General features: G+C 37.3%; 1 protein-coding gene across 4 annotated transcripts in view; it reads left to right on the forward strand.

Annotated features, from left to right (window-relative positions):
* Positions 1-6,818: 6,818 nt before the first annotated feature.
* The window catches only part of atat1 (alpha tubulin acetyltransferase 1), an 86,910-nt gene continuing 76,919 nt past the window's right edge, over positions 6,819-16,809 (forward strand). For 2 of the 4 annotated variants that reach the window (XM_039770014.1, XM_039770017.1), the window contains exon 1: positions 6,824-7,062. In XM_039770014.1, the coding sequence (XP_039625948.1) occupies positions 6,971-7,062 (92 nt within the window). In that variant the 5' untranslated portion in view covers positions 6,824-6,970. Of the gene's footprint in view, positions 7,063-16,809 lie in introns of all 4 variants that reach the window. The other 2 variants (XM_039770018.1, XM_039770013.1) reach the window with 2 other exon arrangements.

Raw genomic sequence — 16,809 nt, forward strand, 5'->3', positions numbered from 1 at the left:
TCTTAAATGAAAAAAAGCACAGAACACCTGAACAAAGGATCACACCACAAAGATAAAGGGTGCACTCCAACACAAGAAGAATCCTCCATTTGAACCTGGAGCAGCAACTAAAGCAACAACTCCACACAACATCGGACATCATCTTTAAAGACTTGGTATCATAAAACTATTTTCTGTACCAAGATAAATTAAGACTCTAAATAGCAAATAAAGAGCCAACCTCTTCTATCTATATATATAATTCACTAAGGCAAGACAACCATGAAAAGCACGCCGGAAGGGGCGTGGATTCACTAAGCCGACAAGTGAGACACCTATGGCGCACACAGGAAGGAGCCACGCCCACCAACTCCAAGACCATTGGATACGACGACAACTCGCAGGGCCACGCCCACCAACTCGGACGCGACGACACAGAAAAAATGGTGTCATTTATGTTCGTCTGTCGTAGAGGCCACATGCAGTGCAGGTCAGGTTAATGTCATGTACCTTCGAGCTACGTTGACTGTTCATAGAGGCATGTTTCTCGCGGAGGTGAATCGCCATATGCAGCGTGTGAAACGGTTTGCGAGGGGTATCCCATGGGATCCTTAAAACAATCCTTTAAAACTGAGGTTAAAGCACAATGAAGGAATCAGTCTTTAAAAACCAATAAACCCTGTGCCTCTGTTTCATTACCGACTCACCTGCTTCACCAATGCAGACCCTGCAACAGTCGAGACGCTCTGTCAGCAGCTGACCTTCTCTGTGCCTGACCGGTTCACACAGAGGCAGCGCAAGAGAAAGCCGCGCCAGAGACAGACAGAGGCACACACACAGGCAGCTGGTGGGCGGCTCTCCGTGAGTTTCTCTTGCGAGCAGACACATGACCAGGCGGTGTGTATGCTTCGAGAACGAGGCTGGACGCGGCTTGCGACCGGGCACATGAGCAGGCAGTGTGTATGCTTCGAGTGCGAGGGTGGACGCGACAGGACCATCTAGGAAAAATCATGTCGCGGATGTGATTCGCTCTATGCAGTGTGCGAGGGGTGTCCCTGTGTCTTTCCAGAAGTGTTCAACCATCAATAAATAATTATGCGGCGTTTGTTATGTCGCGGGCTCACTATTGTGTTGTATTTTGCTATCTCCAGAGTTCCATCTTTTCATTCACTTACTGTTGTATTCTCACACTAACCTGTTTTAGACAACCGTGTCTTTCCAGAAGTGTTTACCATTCAATAAATACAAAGTAATTATGCATGAGATTGAGCGTGTGTCTAGGCGTGTTTAAGCCGTTGAACCCCATTCGGGCTGCAAATCGTGGAATTGCCACTAAGTGGGACTCATACGCTCCCACTGTTTTCGTCCCTACCCTTTGTACACACCCCCCTCCCACACGTTGATTGTTAATAGAGGCATGTTTCTCGCGAAGGTGAATCGCCAAATACAGAGTGTAAAACTGTTTGCGAGGGGTATCCCATGGGATCATTAAAACATTCCTTTACAACTGAGGTTAAAACACAATGAAGTGAGCAGTCTTTAAAAAACGAGTTTTCGTTACGACGCATGACCCTGTGCACCATAGCAAAGTGTTTTACACGCTACATACAGCAATTCGCATCCGCGACAAACATGCGTCTTCTTAGATGCTCCTGCACTTTGTACACACCCCCCTCCCACCTCGCTACGCCGCACGGACAATTGTGTGTTGGTTCGTTCCATGCATTGTTACAATGTTGCTTTTCTTGCTGATTTATTACATTACCAATTTTGCAAATGTAAAAATTTCTCCCTGTGCTTAAAAATTATTAAAAAACCGGCCTGATTATGCGTCGTATGGTACGCCGCGGGTTGGCTTCTATTATATATTTGTCTGTCTAGTCAGTCGTATATCCTGTCTTAGATGTCAATATATATGTAGTTGTCATATTCTTGTGTTTATCAAGATAGCGATTTCATTGTCCTTTAATTTATATTCAGGTTTATATACACTTTTTGCAGCATAACTTAACCTTTTTGTATTTTAATTGCTTTTGTACCTAGATAATGAGAATTTGAATCAACATAAATCCTTAAAATTTTTTCAGAGGTTCCTTTCTGTACATTAGCAACACCCATCTTATTTTTATAAAAAATGCCTCCTTGTAATAATATGCTGTTATTTACATTAGAGTGCATGTTCCAAATATTTGACCAGGTCTTTCTGAATTAAAATGGCTTCTGCCCCAGTTTTCACTATTTTTCTGATTTTGGTGTCATCTGTAAATTTCACAGCTTTACTAACTGTAATAGAATCAGTGACATTAACATAAACTGGAAAGAAGAACAGTCAAAGTACTTCCCCAATGAAGACCACACACCTTATGATTTATGTTATCTGTACTCTTTTTCTCCAGGCAACTTGATATCCAGTACAAGATACGTCTGATGCTAATTGTTTCTAGCTTTGGAATTAATATTTTATGTATAACTGCATCAATGGCTCTAAATTATGTTGTACTGTATGCTTTCTTTTTGATAAATGCTCTAGTTTCCGCTTCACAAAATGTTTTACTCTTTATAAACGCTTAAAAACCTTATACTTATGAAATTATATTGGCAGATATGTATACAGAATTGAGCATGACATACAATAACATGCCGTTTTTTTTTTCCATTTTTAAAATATGCCTTTTATTTCAATGTTCCGTTATGGTCCACACTTTGTAATACACTAGTGAGACTGTATTTGGATTACTGTGAGGATTTATTTTCACCATCCTACAAAAACACAAAGCAGCACTAGAAGTTAGTTGTGCAGCAAAGATCAAACAAGTGCATCCAGGGAGTAAAGGGAATGACCTGTTTCAAAGGTGTAGGAGAATTACAGTAGATCTTTTTAGAGCTGAAAAAAGAAGGCTGTACAGGGACCTAACCCAAACTACTCAAGGTGTATCACATAAAGTATTTCAGGACATCAATGAAAATAAATGGAAGTGCTTTCAAGACAGAATGGAACAAGTCCTACTTCACATAAAGGGTAATCTGAATCTGATAAAAAAAGGCCTGCAACATGAAATAGAAGCAGAAACCTGAAAATTTTTAATAAGCAGGTACATGTGATTTTGGGATAGTTTAGGTATTTACTAACTAAAGAAATTTAATGGACTGAATACTCTGCTGTTATTTGTTAAATATCATGTATTGCTATGTTCATTTTAAATATTGATTACATTATTGATTACTGATTACATTAACAATAGGAATGAAAGTGTCATAACAACAGTTTTCATAATTCACAACCTGGTAAGTCTCCAGCACTTTGGACTTGCTGTATACTGTTCTTCAAGACAAACGAAATGCAAAACAATTACATACTAATAAACTCATTGAGTTCATATTTTCAAAAACCCTTGCACAAAAAACTGGAGATTATGTTAGTGTAATCCTGATGGCTTCTAATTTATCCTTCTTGAAATGTGTAATTGTTCAAAAGGCTTTCTCCAATAGTACTGTCAGTAAGCAGGTGAGCCAATTCAATAGAGACCAACTTTTAAGATGAAAGTATTAATCAGCTTGGAGTCTGGGTTAGAATGGTCACTTTCTTTGGTCTTTCACTTTCTAAAAACACTAAATCTGCTTCTAGTTGCTTCACCTGTTCAGACTTTGCACACACTGCTTAATGTAGCTGATGCCGTCTATACTGCAAGCCTTCATTCCCCTCATGATGGATCTCATGTGTGTCACACAAGGCAGCTGCAGGTATCATCATACCAGTGCTTCTGACTATGAATACCAGAAGAGTAAAACACCAAACCACCATCCTGAGATCTGCTGTTCTAATTTTGCCATCAAACCAAGCAGCCACCTTCTTCCTGGTCTGCACCTATATCAGTTCTTTCTGGCAACACTACATTTCCCCACCTTCAGAACCATTCCGATAGGGCTACATAGGGCTAGCTCCCCTTCCTGTGCTTCAGCATCCATACTTAATCTAGCCACTGTTGAACACTTCTTCCCTTGGCTGCTTCATACTGCTTACTTACTATCAAATGAAGATAACCTCTCGCCATGCTAACACTTAAAGTTCCTGGCTAACTACCTTTATCTTGTATCTTTCCATTATATTAACTTGTTTGATCTTGACTTATTTATCTATCAATGTTCCACTTTCCTGGGAAATCTATGTACCTATTTTTGGTTCACCTTCCTGTATAGTGGGTCGGGTCACTAGTGGGGTTGACCGACAAAAGCGTGATAGACATATGAGCACCAACAAAAGCGCGATGGACAAATGAGCACTAACAAACTCGCTAACTGGTTTTCGACAAATGCGCCCCGACAAAATCGGCAAGACAAAATCGCAAGAGAGGCCAAGAGAGTGGGACGTGTACGTGCGCATTATCTACACATTATGTGTTAGGTTATAACTGTTATAACTGCTGATGGCATGCCGCGAACAAATAACTCAGTCAAGGGTTGGCATAACGCGTCATATACAAAGTGGAATTACCAGCAGTCAGGCAGCCAGCAAGTCTAAATACGCTCATCTATCAAGACGTCTTGCTGCAATTCTTCCTACATATGCAGGGCGTGATCTTAAGGACTATCTGCGCGCCGTGTCTCATAATATTGACTTCTAAAATAAACATTATTATATATGCTTTAAACTAGTACACACACGAGCGGCAGTAAACAAAACAAAAGACAAAGATAATGATTTGGGGAGTCCTCCCCGTATAGCATGGTAACAACCAAAACAATGAGTAATCATTCAAGACTGAGTCAAAAATAAACTGACTAAGAGAGTGAAGGCTTAAATTGTTATATGTGGAGGACAAGAAGGGGTGGGGTCTCAGGCAGAAATGAGGTCTGCAGAAGGGTGTGATGTAGCAGCAGAAGTGGGCGGAGTCTTACCTGGGCTTTCTGCCTGGTGGTCTGTGAAAGAGGGAGAAAAAGCATTAGTACCATTCAGCAACTTCATCAACACTTGGCTTTTTCTTACCCTAAGTTATTTATATATAATTATATATATTAAATAAAACCAGACAACAACCCTCCCCACAAAGAACTTCTGACTTGGATAACAGAGGGCTGCAGCTGTAAATAACAGGACAATAGGTGGGAGTAATAGGAGGTCGGACCTGCTCAGACCATAGCACATGTTTATATTTAAAGTTATTAACATATGAATAGAGCAGGTCCAGCTTGTAGTGTCCATGAATGGAACATGCACAAATAAAGTTTTTTTAATTGTTGGCCTTCTATGTCAAGACCAAGGTGATTATAGATCCCAGAAACATGAAGGTTTCCACAAATGGCACATTGTTGTTAAGTATGGAGATCGGATTTGATCTTAGGGTGGCCACCTGAAATCCATTACCATCTATACAGTTTTGAGCATGTAGCTCTAGACTGTTCTGACAACACCAGCTGCTCAACATTCCTTCTGTAGGTAGACTTGTCACAACTTCTGATGATTCCAATAGTGTTTGTGTCATTTGCATATTTGAGTTTGGCAGAGGGGTCCTTAGAGGTGCAGTCATTAGTACAGAGGGATAAGAACAGTGGGGAGAGCACACATCCCTGGAGTGCACCGCTGTTGATTGTTTGGGAGGTAGTGATGAATTTCACTAGTTTCACCTTTCCAGAAGTTAGTAATTCCCTGACAGATCGAATCAGGGACATAAAGCTGGGTGAGTTTAAAGTGGAGTAATTCAGGGTTCATTGTGTTAAAGGAAATTTCATGCAGCACTAATCATTTGTTGAAAATCTGTGTAAAAACAGAAGCCAGTTGATCAGCACAGATTTTCAAGCATGAAGTTGCTTTTTTGATGTTTTGTATCTTAAAGAGTGGGCACATATCCTCTTCACAGATGTTTAATGCATAGATTACAGGTTGAATGGTAGAGATGGTGGAGAAGGTTGCATTTGCTTCTATACTGGGAAGACTGTGAGATGTGACCTTCAGCTTTTTTTGTTTATTTTTTTATCCACCCTGGCCATCTGACCTTATCATCAGACTGTCATTTAGAAACTAAAAAAAAGAAGAAAAATACTCTGTTTTTAAGGATTCTATTTCTTCTAATTATTTATCTTTCCTATGGCAGTGTGCATTATTTATTTATCTTTCGTATACAATTTATTCATTATTATCCTTATCAAAATTGAATTTGTTTTTCCTTGCATGTAACAACTTCTTTCACATATAAATTACTTTGAGCTACACCATTTATATGAAAATATGCCATAGAAATACATGTATTAAACAGGCAGTAGTTGCTGTTTAGGTAGAATCCAAAAACAATAAAATGTCCTAAAATGTTATGTTTTCGTTTATTGAAATTGTAGACCTCTACACAACGAACAGATAGCATTTCCTTTCCTCTAATCATCTCATTTTTCAAACCCGCTTCATCAAGTTCAGGGTACGAACTACACGGATTTTTTTGTTCTTACAGTTTTGCTTTAAAAAGTACTAATGTATATAAAGAAAAGTACTGCATTTAACAAGCCATGCTATTATGCACATAATCTATTAGGCGATTAACCTTAACATTAAACTAGAAACTATGTACGAAAACAACAATTTACTTAATTATTCGAGCAGGTCTTGAATATATATATATAATTTTACTATACGCAATTAATTGAACGAGAAATCGAAAGTACTTTAAATTAGAAGCGTTGACATAAAAACGGATGTACGTAGTGTGCGCCTGCTCCTACCAATAAAGAAATCTGTTTTGATGGTTTGTAAAATGTTCAAAAGAGAAAGCAAGAAAGTCGATGCAGGAGCCTTGTGCTTGGTATTCGTTGCTAAGGGGCGGTTCTTTCTGCCGGAAGTAGGCTTGGTGTTTCCTGGGAGATGAGTGTTTGGGAGAGAGACTGAGAGAGGCTGACCTGACAGCTAATAGTAGGCGAGCCTTTCGGCGAGTGGGTACCAAGTGGTAGGGTAGTGCCAGACATATCCGACCCTCCTGGCATCTGTGGGAGACTCTTGTGTCCAACAATGGATTTTCCTTTCGATATAAACGTATTATTTTTAAGCCGAATTACTGTCTTGGACCAGAACCTTTCTAATCCTCGAAAATGTTGGGGAAGGTAAGTGTACCCTTTTAATGTATTTATTTTATTTTACTATAACACGAATATGTTACCAGTATACACTTTACTGGTACTGGAAGCAGTAAACCGTCGCTGCTGTTATGTGCATCTTTTAAAATGGGTTCAGTTTTAATAGAAATATTTCCCTCTGTATAGAATGAATGCCCTTAACCTTTATAGCTGGAGCCGAATTCACAAATGTATAAGAGCAGCGTAATATTTCTCCAAGTAATGTCAAACGGAATCTAAACTGATATATATGTATCCTTTAGTATGCTGTTTCCAAATGCTTATCATTGTAGCGTTTTAGTATGGTGGTGTAGGATGAGCACTCGCGTCTCGCATGATGGCAGCGGTATCAGTTAATTCAAGTACTGACTATTGTCCCCCGCATGGCTGCAGCATTGCGTTTTAAAAAAAATTAGAAACCTTTGTTCGTGCTCGCTCATTATTTAATTTATTCTGTTATCTTTTTCCCACGAATGGGGCGGAAAGGGGGAACCGTTCAATATAGCAGTTAATACCAGAGTAGTACAGCACTCTGAGATGGGCGCGGTTTATTCTGAGATTGCCTATTGAGAACCTAACAATGGCCCAGACGATTACTGGCGCGTTCAGGTGACATTTGTTTCTGACAGTTGTTATTTAGTAAAGTAAAACTTGGCTAAAGTAAGAACAGGGAAAGAAGAGGTGTTGATTTTTATAATGGCATTATTATCTGGTGCCTCACAGGTGTGCTTTAACTGTGAAGTTTGCGTGCCCATGCCTTGTTCTCTGATGTTAAAAAAAATCTCAACTGAAACCTACCACTGATTGACATACTCTCTCACTACGGTGGTTCTTGCAATCTTCCCATTGTTGCTCAGATACCCGTTAATCTGTATTGGATAAACAGACCTAAAAAAAAAGATTGAAGTGTATTTTAAGCAGAAATGTAAACGTGCTTTTTTTGTAGAGCTGTTGAAATGCGAGCTAATAATATTCAAGACAGATATCTATGTTGAAAGGAGTATTGTATTTATCAAATAAATTTATTTGAGCCACATCACGTGCACATTTTGGTAGCCATTAATTTATTTCCATAGTTTGCTTCTTTGCATTTCTCTTCAGTATTTCTTAATTTGTGTTTCATTTTTGAGTCTGGGCAGTATTTCCTAACCAAAATGCCGGGGTTAATCACAGAATAGGACTGCTAGCTGTGTAGAAAGTTTTTGAGCAACACCTCTTCAAATCAAACATTGCAAATGCTAGCATATGCACACATTATGCAGTCCTTTTTTCACTTTTGGCACAGAATTTAAAAATAAAAGAATTACACAGGCTAAGATTTGTTGTTTCTTGCAGTGAGCATACAGAAAATAGTATTGAAATGTTTGTGCAAATCTACTGACATTAACATTTGTCTGAAATAAAATAAACATATTGATGGATAATTGTAAAATGCATTCTGTACTATGTATTCATAATAAATCACATCACGTTGTCTGTATTTATTAACACTATGCCATCCTGTATCTTAGAATACATTTCACACATAGCATAGAGAGAAAACAGGAAAGGAGTCTTTTGGCAGGGGCCTCATATTCTTTCACAACAGAAATCCCCTCCAAACTCTGCCCTACCATGAAATTAACAGAGGTAATAAATATAGATAGTTTTCACCGTGCAATGTTTTTTCTGTTCTGTCCCATAATTGTAATTCTGTGAACTTTGGCCTGTGGATGAAAACAGAGTTGAAAATTAATTTTAGCCTCTCTTTAAGTAAAACACACTGCAGGCAAGTGTTTTTGTTAAAAGATGTCTGTGAACCACAAGGTTCATTGTCATTCAAGTAGTGGTTACCCTGCATTTAAAAGCAGTTTTAATAGGTCATGGCATGTTACTATTTTTCTGTGATGGTATTCTGTTCAGGGTAACTTCTTGCATTAGAAAACAATGTTTTATTCTCTTCACCCATAACCAAGTACACATATTTTATGAAGTACTAATGCAGGGGCAGAAAAGATGAGAGAGAAGAGTTTAAGGAAGACACACATAAGGAACGCTGTTATCTCTCACTAGGTGGCACTGTATTTAATGCTTTTTTGGGGGTCAGTCCCTGAATTTATGGCACAGTAAATATATTTTGTCTTTTTAAGTAGCTAAAACATTTTTTATTTAACAATTAGTAGCACAGTGAAAGGACAGGCTTAAGTCTTCATCTATAGCTTTAGTGTTCTGCATGGTCATGGATCAAGGATTGGACGCATTAACAGTTCTAATACGTACAGTTAAGTTTAAATGTCAAATAGGCTTACTTTCCTGACTATTTACATTAGAAAAACAGAGAAGACATGAAAACGAAGATGCAGAGTGACATTTTAATGATTGTTTTCTAAGTCTGTAAATGTTCAGTACATGTTACTAATTTTTATTTTTTGATTTAACTAGGGGGCTTCTTCCCCTGCTTACTTCACTTGTCAACCCCCCGTCCTGCGCTACATGCCAGTCACTTTGTGTCTCTTCCACTCGTGTATGTGGATTTCACTTTCACCAAACAACAAATCTTTTAATTCTCACGGATACGCTTCTTCCTTGGAAGGAAACACTACTTTTCCCTGATGGCAACACGAATTAGACGATCTAAAAGTTTTAAGTCACTGACTTAAAGCCTAAGTCCGAACAATATATTTGTTCTGTTATTTCACCAAGTAATAATTTCCATTTGTTTGTGCTAATGTGATCTTTACTATAATTTTTTTGAGACTTTCAGATTTTAGTTCTTTCATTATCTCTACCCTCCTCCTCTGCATGTGTATTGCACCAACGTTTTTGAACCTTTTTAAGACATTCTACTTTGTCATCTACTGTTTGTCTTTTATTTCCGGCCCGGGGTATGGTTAAATCTCTTGGCAGAAAGTCTCGTCTCGTCTCAAAGTTTCAGAACTTAAAAGTATCTCTCTGAAAAAGTCATGTCTCATCCCAGGCTAAAGAGTCTCGTCTCGTCCCAGGATTTTATTATTTAATAGAGAGACATTGCAGTATTTTGTTTATGTCATCTGACAGCCATTTTATGTGTCTGTGCTTTTTGTATGATTGGTTTTATGGGCGCTTCCATTTTAGAGTTTTTGTTTGCTGTGTTGCTACATGGTTTTCCTTTATTTTACTTTTTATTAAATAAGATGTTTATTAAGTACAGTGGGGTGAAGGGCAGTGCCAGGCACTGCACTATATAGGGGATTTAAAACTTGTGTTAATGTAATCTATATTTAATTAAAATGGAACATATTGTACTAGCTAGCCTTAGGTTATGAAAGATTTAAACTATTAAAGACTCATACACATATTTTTTATTTTTCTTAATTCTTGGAAAACTACCATTATCTACCAGCTGTAGGTCAGGAATGTGAGAAGTGATTAAGTGGGCACAGAGAGAAGGTCATTTCTAGGGACATGTGGTAACTAAAAATAATGGTAGCAGCTAGGGGTAGAAAAGCAAGTATTTCTGATAAAGCACAATTAAACATTGGTAGTATTGATAAACATTAGAAATGAAGGATTTGTGTTTTTAGAGTCAGATTATGATGAAAAACAATGAAGTGCAAAATACAGTTGTGCTTGAAAATTTGTGAACCCTTTAGAATTTTCTATATTTCTGCATAAATATGACCTAAAACAACATAAGATTTTCACTCAAGTCCTAAACGTAGATAAAGAGAAACCAGTTAACCAAATGAGACAAAAATATTATACTTGGTCATTTATTTATTGAAGAAAATGATTGAATATTTGTGAGTTGCAAAAGTATGTAAACCTCTAGGATTTGCAGTTAGTTTGAAGGTGAAATTAGAGTCAGGTGTTTTAAATCAATGGGATGACAATCAGGTGTAAGTGGGCACCCTGTGTTATTTAAAGAACAGTGATCTATCAAAGTCTGCTCTTCACAACATAACACATGGCACGAACAAAGGAGATTTCTGAGGACCTCAGAAAAAGAGTTGATGCTCATCAGGCTGGAAAAGGTTACACGACCATCTCTAAAGAGTTTGGACTCCACCAATCCACAGTCAGACAGATTGTGTACAAATGGAGGCAATTCAAGACCATTGTTACCCTCCCCAGGAGTGGTCGACCAACAAAGATCACTCCAAGAGCAAAGCATGTAATTGTCGGCGAGGTCACAAAGGACCCCAGGGTAACTTCTAAGCAAATGAAGGCCTCTCTCACATTGGCTAATGTTCATGGTCATGAGCCCACCATCAAGAGAACACTGAACAACAGTGGTGTGCATGGCAGGGGTGCAAGGAGAAAGCCACTGCTCTCCAAAAAAAAACTTGCTGCATGTCTGTAGTTTGCTAAAGATCACGTGGTCAAACCAAAAGGCTACTGGAAGAATGTTTTGTGGATTGATGAGACCAAAATAGAACTTTTTGGTTTAAATGTAAAGCGTTATGTTCGGAGAATGGAAAACACTGCATTCCAGCATAAGAACCTTATGCCATTTATGAAACATGGTGGTGGTAGCATCATGGTTTGGGCCTGTTTTGATGCATCTGGGCCAGGACGATTTGCCTTCATTGATGGAACAATGAATTCTGAATTATATCACAGAATTCTAAAGGGAAATGTCAGGACATCTGTCCATGAACTGAATCTCAAGAGAAGTTGGGTCATGCAGCAAGACAACGACCCTAAGCACACAAGTCGTTCTACCAAAGAATGGTTAAAGAAGAGTAAATTTAATGTTTTGGAATGGCCAAGTCAAAGTCCTGACCTTGATCCAATCGAAATGTTGTGGAAGGACCTGAAGCGAGCAGTTAAAGTGAGGAAACCCACCAACATCCCAGAGTTGAAGCTGTTCTGTACGGAGGAATGGGCTAAAATTCCTCCAAGCCGGTGTGCATGAATGATTAAAAGTTACCGGAAACGTTTAGTTGCAGTTATTGCCGCAAAGGGGGGGGTCACACCAGATATTGAAAGCAGAGGTTCACATACTTTTGCCACTCACAGATATGTAATATTCAATCATTTTCCTGAATAAATAGATGACTAAGTAAAATATTTAATTCTCATTTGTTTAACTGGTTTCTCTTTATCTACTTTTAGGACTTGAGTGAAAATCTGATGATGTTTTAGGTCATATTTATGCAGAAATATAGAAAATTCTAAAGGGTTCACAATCTTTCAAGCACAACTGTAGATACTGGTAAGAGTCGCCCAATGAAGGGCACTCACTTCATTGAACTGAGATGGCTTGTGCATCTTTGCAGTAAAGTCTATTCTGCTTGCCCATCTCTCAACTCCAAGTGTTTACTTTGCAAGAGACAAGTCCATTCTCCACAACAGCTACAGTGGGTATTATACATGTACCGTAAATGTTGGTTTGATTTTTGACAATGCAGCTTTTGTGCATGACTGTGATGATGGGAAAGAGTGAGGGAAAATTGCTCTACGATTGTATGATACTGTATGAAATTGTTTTTATTATTTTTGTAGATTTCTCCTTTAATGTTGAAGTAATTTGCAAATGTAAACTGTATTAATATTAATTAATTTTTCACAGCTTCCTGCTTAATGATGTTCAAAGTAGGAAAATCATTTCATTTTCTTGAGGGGATTCTTACTGAAGCCATTTCTGATAGCTAAGCCTTATTTAACAAGTTTAATTTCAATTGCTGGTGCACAGTACTGCATTAAAGTAGGATTGTAAAACAAATTGATGCATAGAATCATACTCGACAAATAATTATAAAATGAATAAAGTGCCCTGGCAAATAGGTGCTAGTCTTTTGAAAATAAAGCTGTTAGTAAAGGAGTTGCTCATAGCTGCCAAATGTGCTTCAGTAAATGCTAAATAAACTTAATTATACTGCTACTGTCCTTATGGTATGTTACAGTATAACATGTAATACAAAGAACGGAAATGCACAGAACCGGCAGGTTCAGAATGGGCAATTATCTTTGAAACAAAATGATAATCAGAACGGGCTAAGAGAAACCTAATCGGTGTTAACTGTACAATTTAGGCATTGTTCTTTATTTATGTTGGTACGTGTGCAGTTTAAAAAATTCATGTCCAAACCCTGTTGGATTCAATTCACTCCAGATCTTCTGACAACTAACAGCCTTTCTCTGTATGCAAAAGTATTTCTGGAACTCCACCTTTAACATTACTGTTTCACATAATGAAATTTTCTTTCATTGTTTTCCTTTTTTTTTTTACAAAAGGCTTATTACTTCTTTGTCACTGTGTGTCATCAGCCATTTGCCTCTTTTTGAATTTTTTAGCATCTCATGTTGAACTTCACAAGTACCCTGGAGTGCCTTGAAAAACTATTTGGTTCCCTGATTATTTTTTAAAATAATTTATTGTCTGAAACCCTGAGACTCTGATACATTAAATTTGAAAATTTGTATTTGTGTTACCTATTACTCTTCCTGGTGCCCCTCTCAGACTGCAAGAAAATTCTAAAGAATGAAAAAAAAATCGCTCATTTCCTAAACAGAACCTGAGGATTTACCATTGATTTTTATAATTTACTGAAAACTTGAACTATCTAATTTCAAATCAATCAATATGTAAACAAAAATGCAGGTAGTAGCTCAGAAAAGCCTGGGACAGTACAGAAGCTAGGACAGGTTAGAACATCTAGGTGTTTGTTTATGGATTGCAAAATAACATCTTATTTAGTTGCATTCACGTTTTCTCTCCAGGGAGAGGTTGATGTTTTCTGTGTTCACTCTGTTTGCAACAACAAGTTCCCACATGTAAATTCCTGCAACACTATATGATGCATTCTGTTTTTTTTTTTTTAGCACTGTCAGTAGTCTGTGGGAGACATGCATAAAAGAATCTCAATATCCGTCTGTAAATGATGATAAATGTGAGCTTAAAAATGTTGGGGTCATCATATTAGTATCTTTCCCTAGTCAGTGCTTTGTTGAGTCATCTTTGGCATCTATAAAAACTGTACTAATAAGTGTTACTAAAGTAATATTCACGCCTTATAGAGATAACAAAATTGATAAAAAGAGAAAATATTTAAAATATAAAAAATTATGAAAATGGATAGATAATACTTTATTTGTCCCAAGGGGGCAATTCATTGATTTATTTATTTATTTATTTTTTTTTTACAAATAATGACTACCTTATATATAGTTTTACTTAGACTTACCATGGGCAGCGCAGTGAGTAGTGCTGCTGCCTCGCAGTTATGCTTCCCATGTCCTCCCTATGTGAAGTTTGCATTTTCTTCCCGTGTCTGTGTGGGTTTCCTCCGGGTACTCCGGTTTCCTCCCAAAGACATGCAGGTTAGTTGCATTGGCTATCCTAAATTGTCCCTAGTGTGTGCTTGGTCTGTGTGTGTGTGTGTGTGTGTGTGTGTATGCGCGCCCTGCGGTGGGCTGGCACTCTGCCCAGGGTTTGTTTCCTGCCTTGCGCTCTGTGTTGGCTGGGATTGGCTCCAGCAGACCCCCTGTGACCCTGTAGTTAGGATATAACGGGTTGGATAATGGATGGATGGATGGATAGATTTACCATTTCTACATGTATTCATACGACATTTAATATTGGGGTTAATTCTTTTAATTAGTTGAACAGGCTCCTTGATGAATAGGTCATCCTCCAAACACTTTGGCTGGTTTTGTTTTAACCACTTCCATTTGTGTGGAGTTTATGTCCTGGTCTGAACTAAAGAAGAGCCATATTGGATGAAGGACATTAACATGCAGTAGGATACTTTGAAGTTTCTTCTGCATCTTTTCATTTTTCTTTGCCTCTTAACTGTATCACTCTATCTGCATTGTCCTTTCCTCCGATTCCTTTAAGTGCTGTATACAGGTATTAATTTTTCATGCTTCTACATTTGAATGTTGTTTTTTTTATCTTTTTGTCCATGCATCATTGTAGTTTTATGTTTTGGTTTCTTTAGACTCTGTTTTATTTTATCTTTAATTTTTTTGTACTTTAATCATTCATCTGTGTTTCCCATTATACAGTATACTTATATTTACTTTTTCCTCATATAATTATTTTTTCTTGACTTTTTTCATATTATTTTTTTTATATATTTAGTGTCATTTTTGCAGCCTTTTTGTTGGCCTTTCTTATTGAAATTGTTTATTTGTCTTAGCTTGTGTGTATAATTATCCTATATACCATTGATTGGAGGATTTTTGATCTTGTATACCAATGTCTTTTTGAAGATTATAACATGAATATTCCTTTATTTAAAAGGTATCATGTTCATTGTTGTTTTTAAATGGTGAAACCCAGTAATCTTTCTTAATACTTTTCATTAGCTTTACATATTGTGAAAGAGCAGCATTAATTTTCACATTGTTGCTCTACATGTGTCAAATTGGATGGTGAACAGTAGTAGACAGCAAGTTTAAGGTCTTAACATGGATTTTGAATTGAAATAAAGTCAAGTGTCTGAGTTGCTTGAGGCCATTGATTTTTTTTCTCTGCATTAATCCCCTGCAGTGTTGCTTTGGCAGTTTGCCTTGGATCCTTGTCCTTTTTGAAAAATGAATGTCTTCCACATTTCCGGTTTTAGAAGCTCATGTTTTTTAGCAAAGTTTTTGGTGTAATAAGCCCTGTTTATTTCCAGTGTTCTCTCTTTAACAGCATCTGTACAACAGGATTCTACTGTATTATCAGCATACTGGACAATGGAGATGGTATAATCTGGCTGGTGTGCAGTATTTGATTTGTGGCATACATAAAGTTTAGTATTCAGTACACTAATTTCTACTTTAACACATTCCATTGCATCACATATATATAGTATCCCTGATGCAACGTGTCATTTTGAAAATAGATAATGTGATTTTTTTTTTTCATTTTTCTCAGTCTGGGCTTCCTTCTTGCTACTTTGGCAATAAACTAGTTCTTGTAGAAAGACTTGGGAATTGGGAACTAAATTTGGGACTCTGGCCAGACTTAGACAGTTTGGTGGAAAATATTTAAATTGCCACTTGTCTACAAAAGACATAGCTAATCTTCGGAAAACATTCTGTGTGTTTGAAATGGGTTTGTTTTCTTTGTCCACTTTTCTGCTTCTTGATAATTGTGTCTCTGATCTTTCTTTGAATATCTCTTAGTCCTTGTAAGTCTCTAACATACTATAGACTTTTTAAAGTGACAGAGGTGATTTATATTTGGAGATTGCTTTATAGCTGGAGACTGACTAATTTCCCATAGAGATGGAATCAATTAACAAACTCTGTGACTCTGTGCAATTCACTACCTTCATTGTATCTTATTAATGGATATTAAAAATAAGCAGAGCAGACACCCAGGCAAACAACACTATATCATGAAAGGCTACAACCACTTTAACGTTAGACCCACTAATTTGAAATAATAGATTAATTAAACTATTAGAACAACCGGAAAAACAGAATGAAAGTCAAGATGAAAATATTGTTAAAAAGAGAAAAAAAATACATTATTCCCATATAACTGCTTAGTACTTTTTTTTTTTTTTACCAAATTTAGTTTTCTAATTTCTATATTGTTCCCACAACACAGAATCAAAGAAACCAGCAAACCCGCGATTCTCGAAATAATCGCAAATCCAAGAATAGCAGTCACTTTCTGTTCCCTACGATATTTGGAGGGAAGAAAAATCATGGAGGGTGGGTGCGTCCTGGGAAAGTTTTAGTTTAATTAAATAAACATATTTGTAGTAAAGCGGTTTCTTTTTGGAGCCGTGACTTATCTGGTTCTGGTGTTTCAGATGCGCGTTGTAGGCGCCT

Source organism: Polypterus senegalus, chromosome 11, assembly GCF_016835505.1.
Source record: "Polypterus senegalus isolate Bchr_013 chromosome 11, ASM1683550v1, whole genome shotgun sequence".
In the NCBI taxonomy this organism is placed as follows: Eukaryota; Metazoa; Chordata; class Cladistia; order Polypteriformes; family Polypteridae; genus Polypterus; species Polypterus senegalus.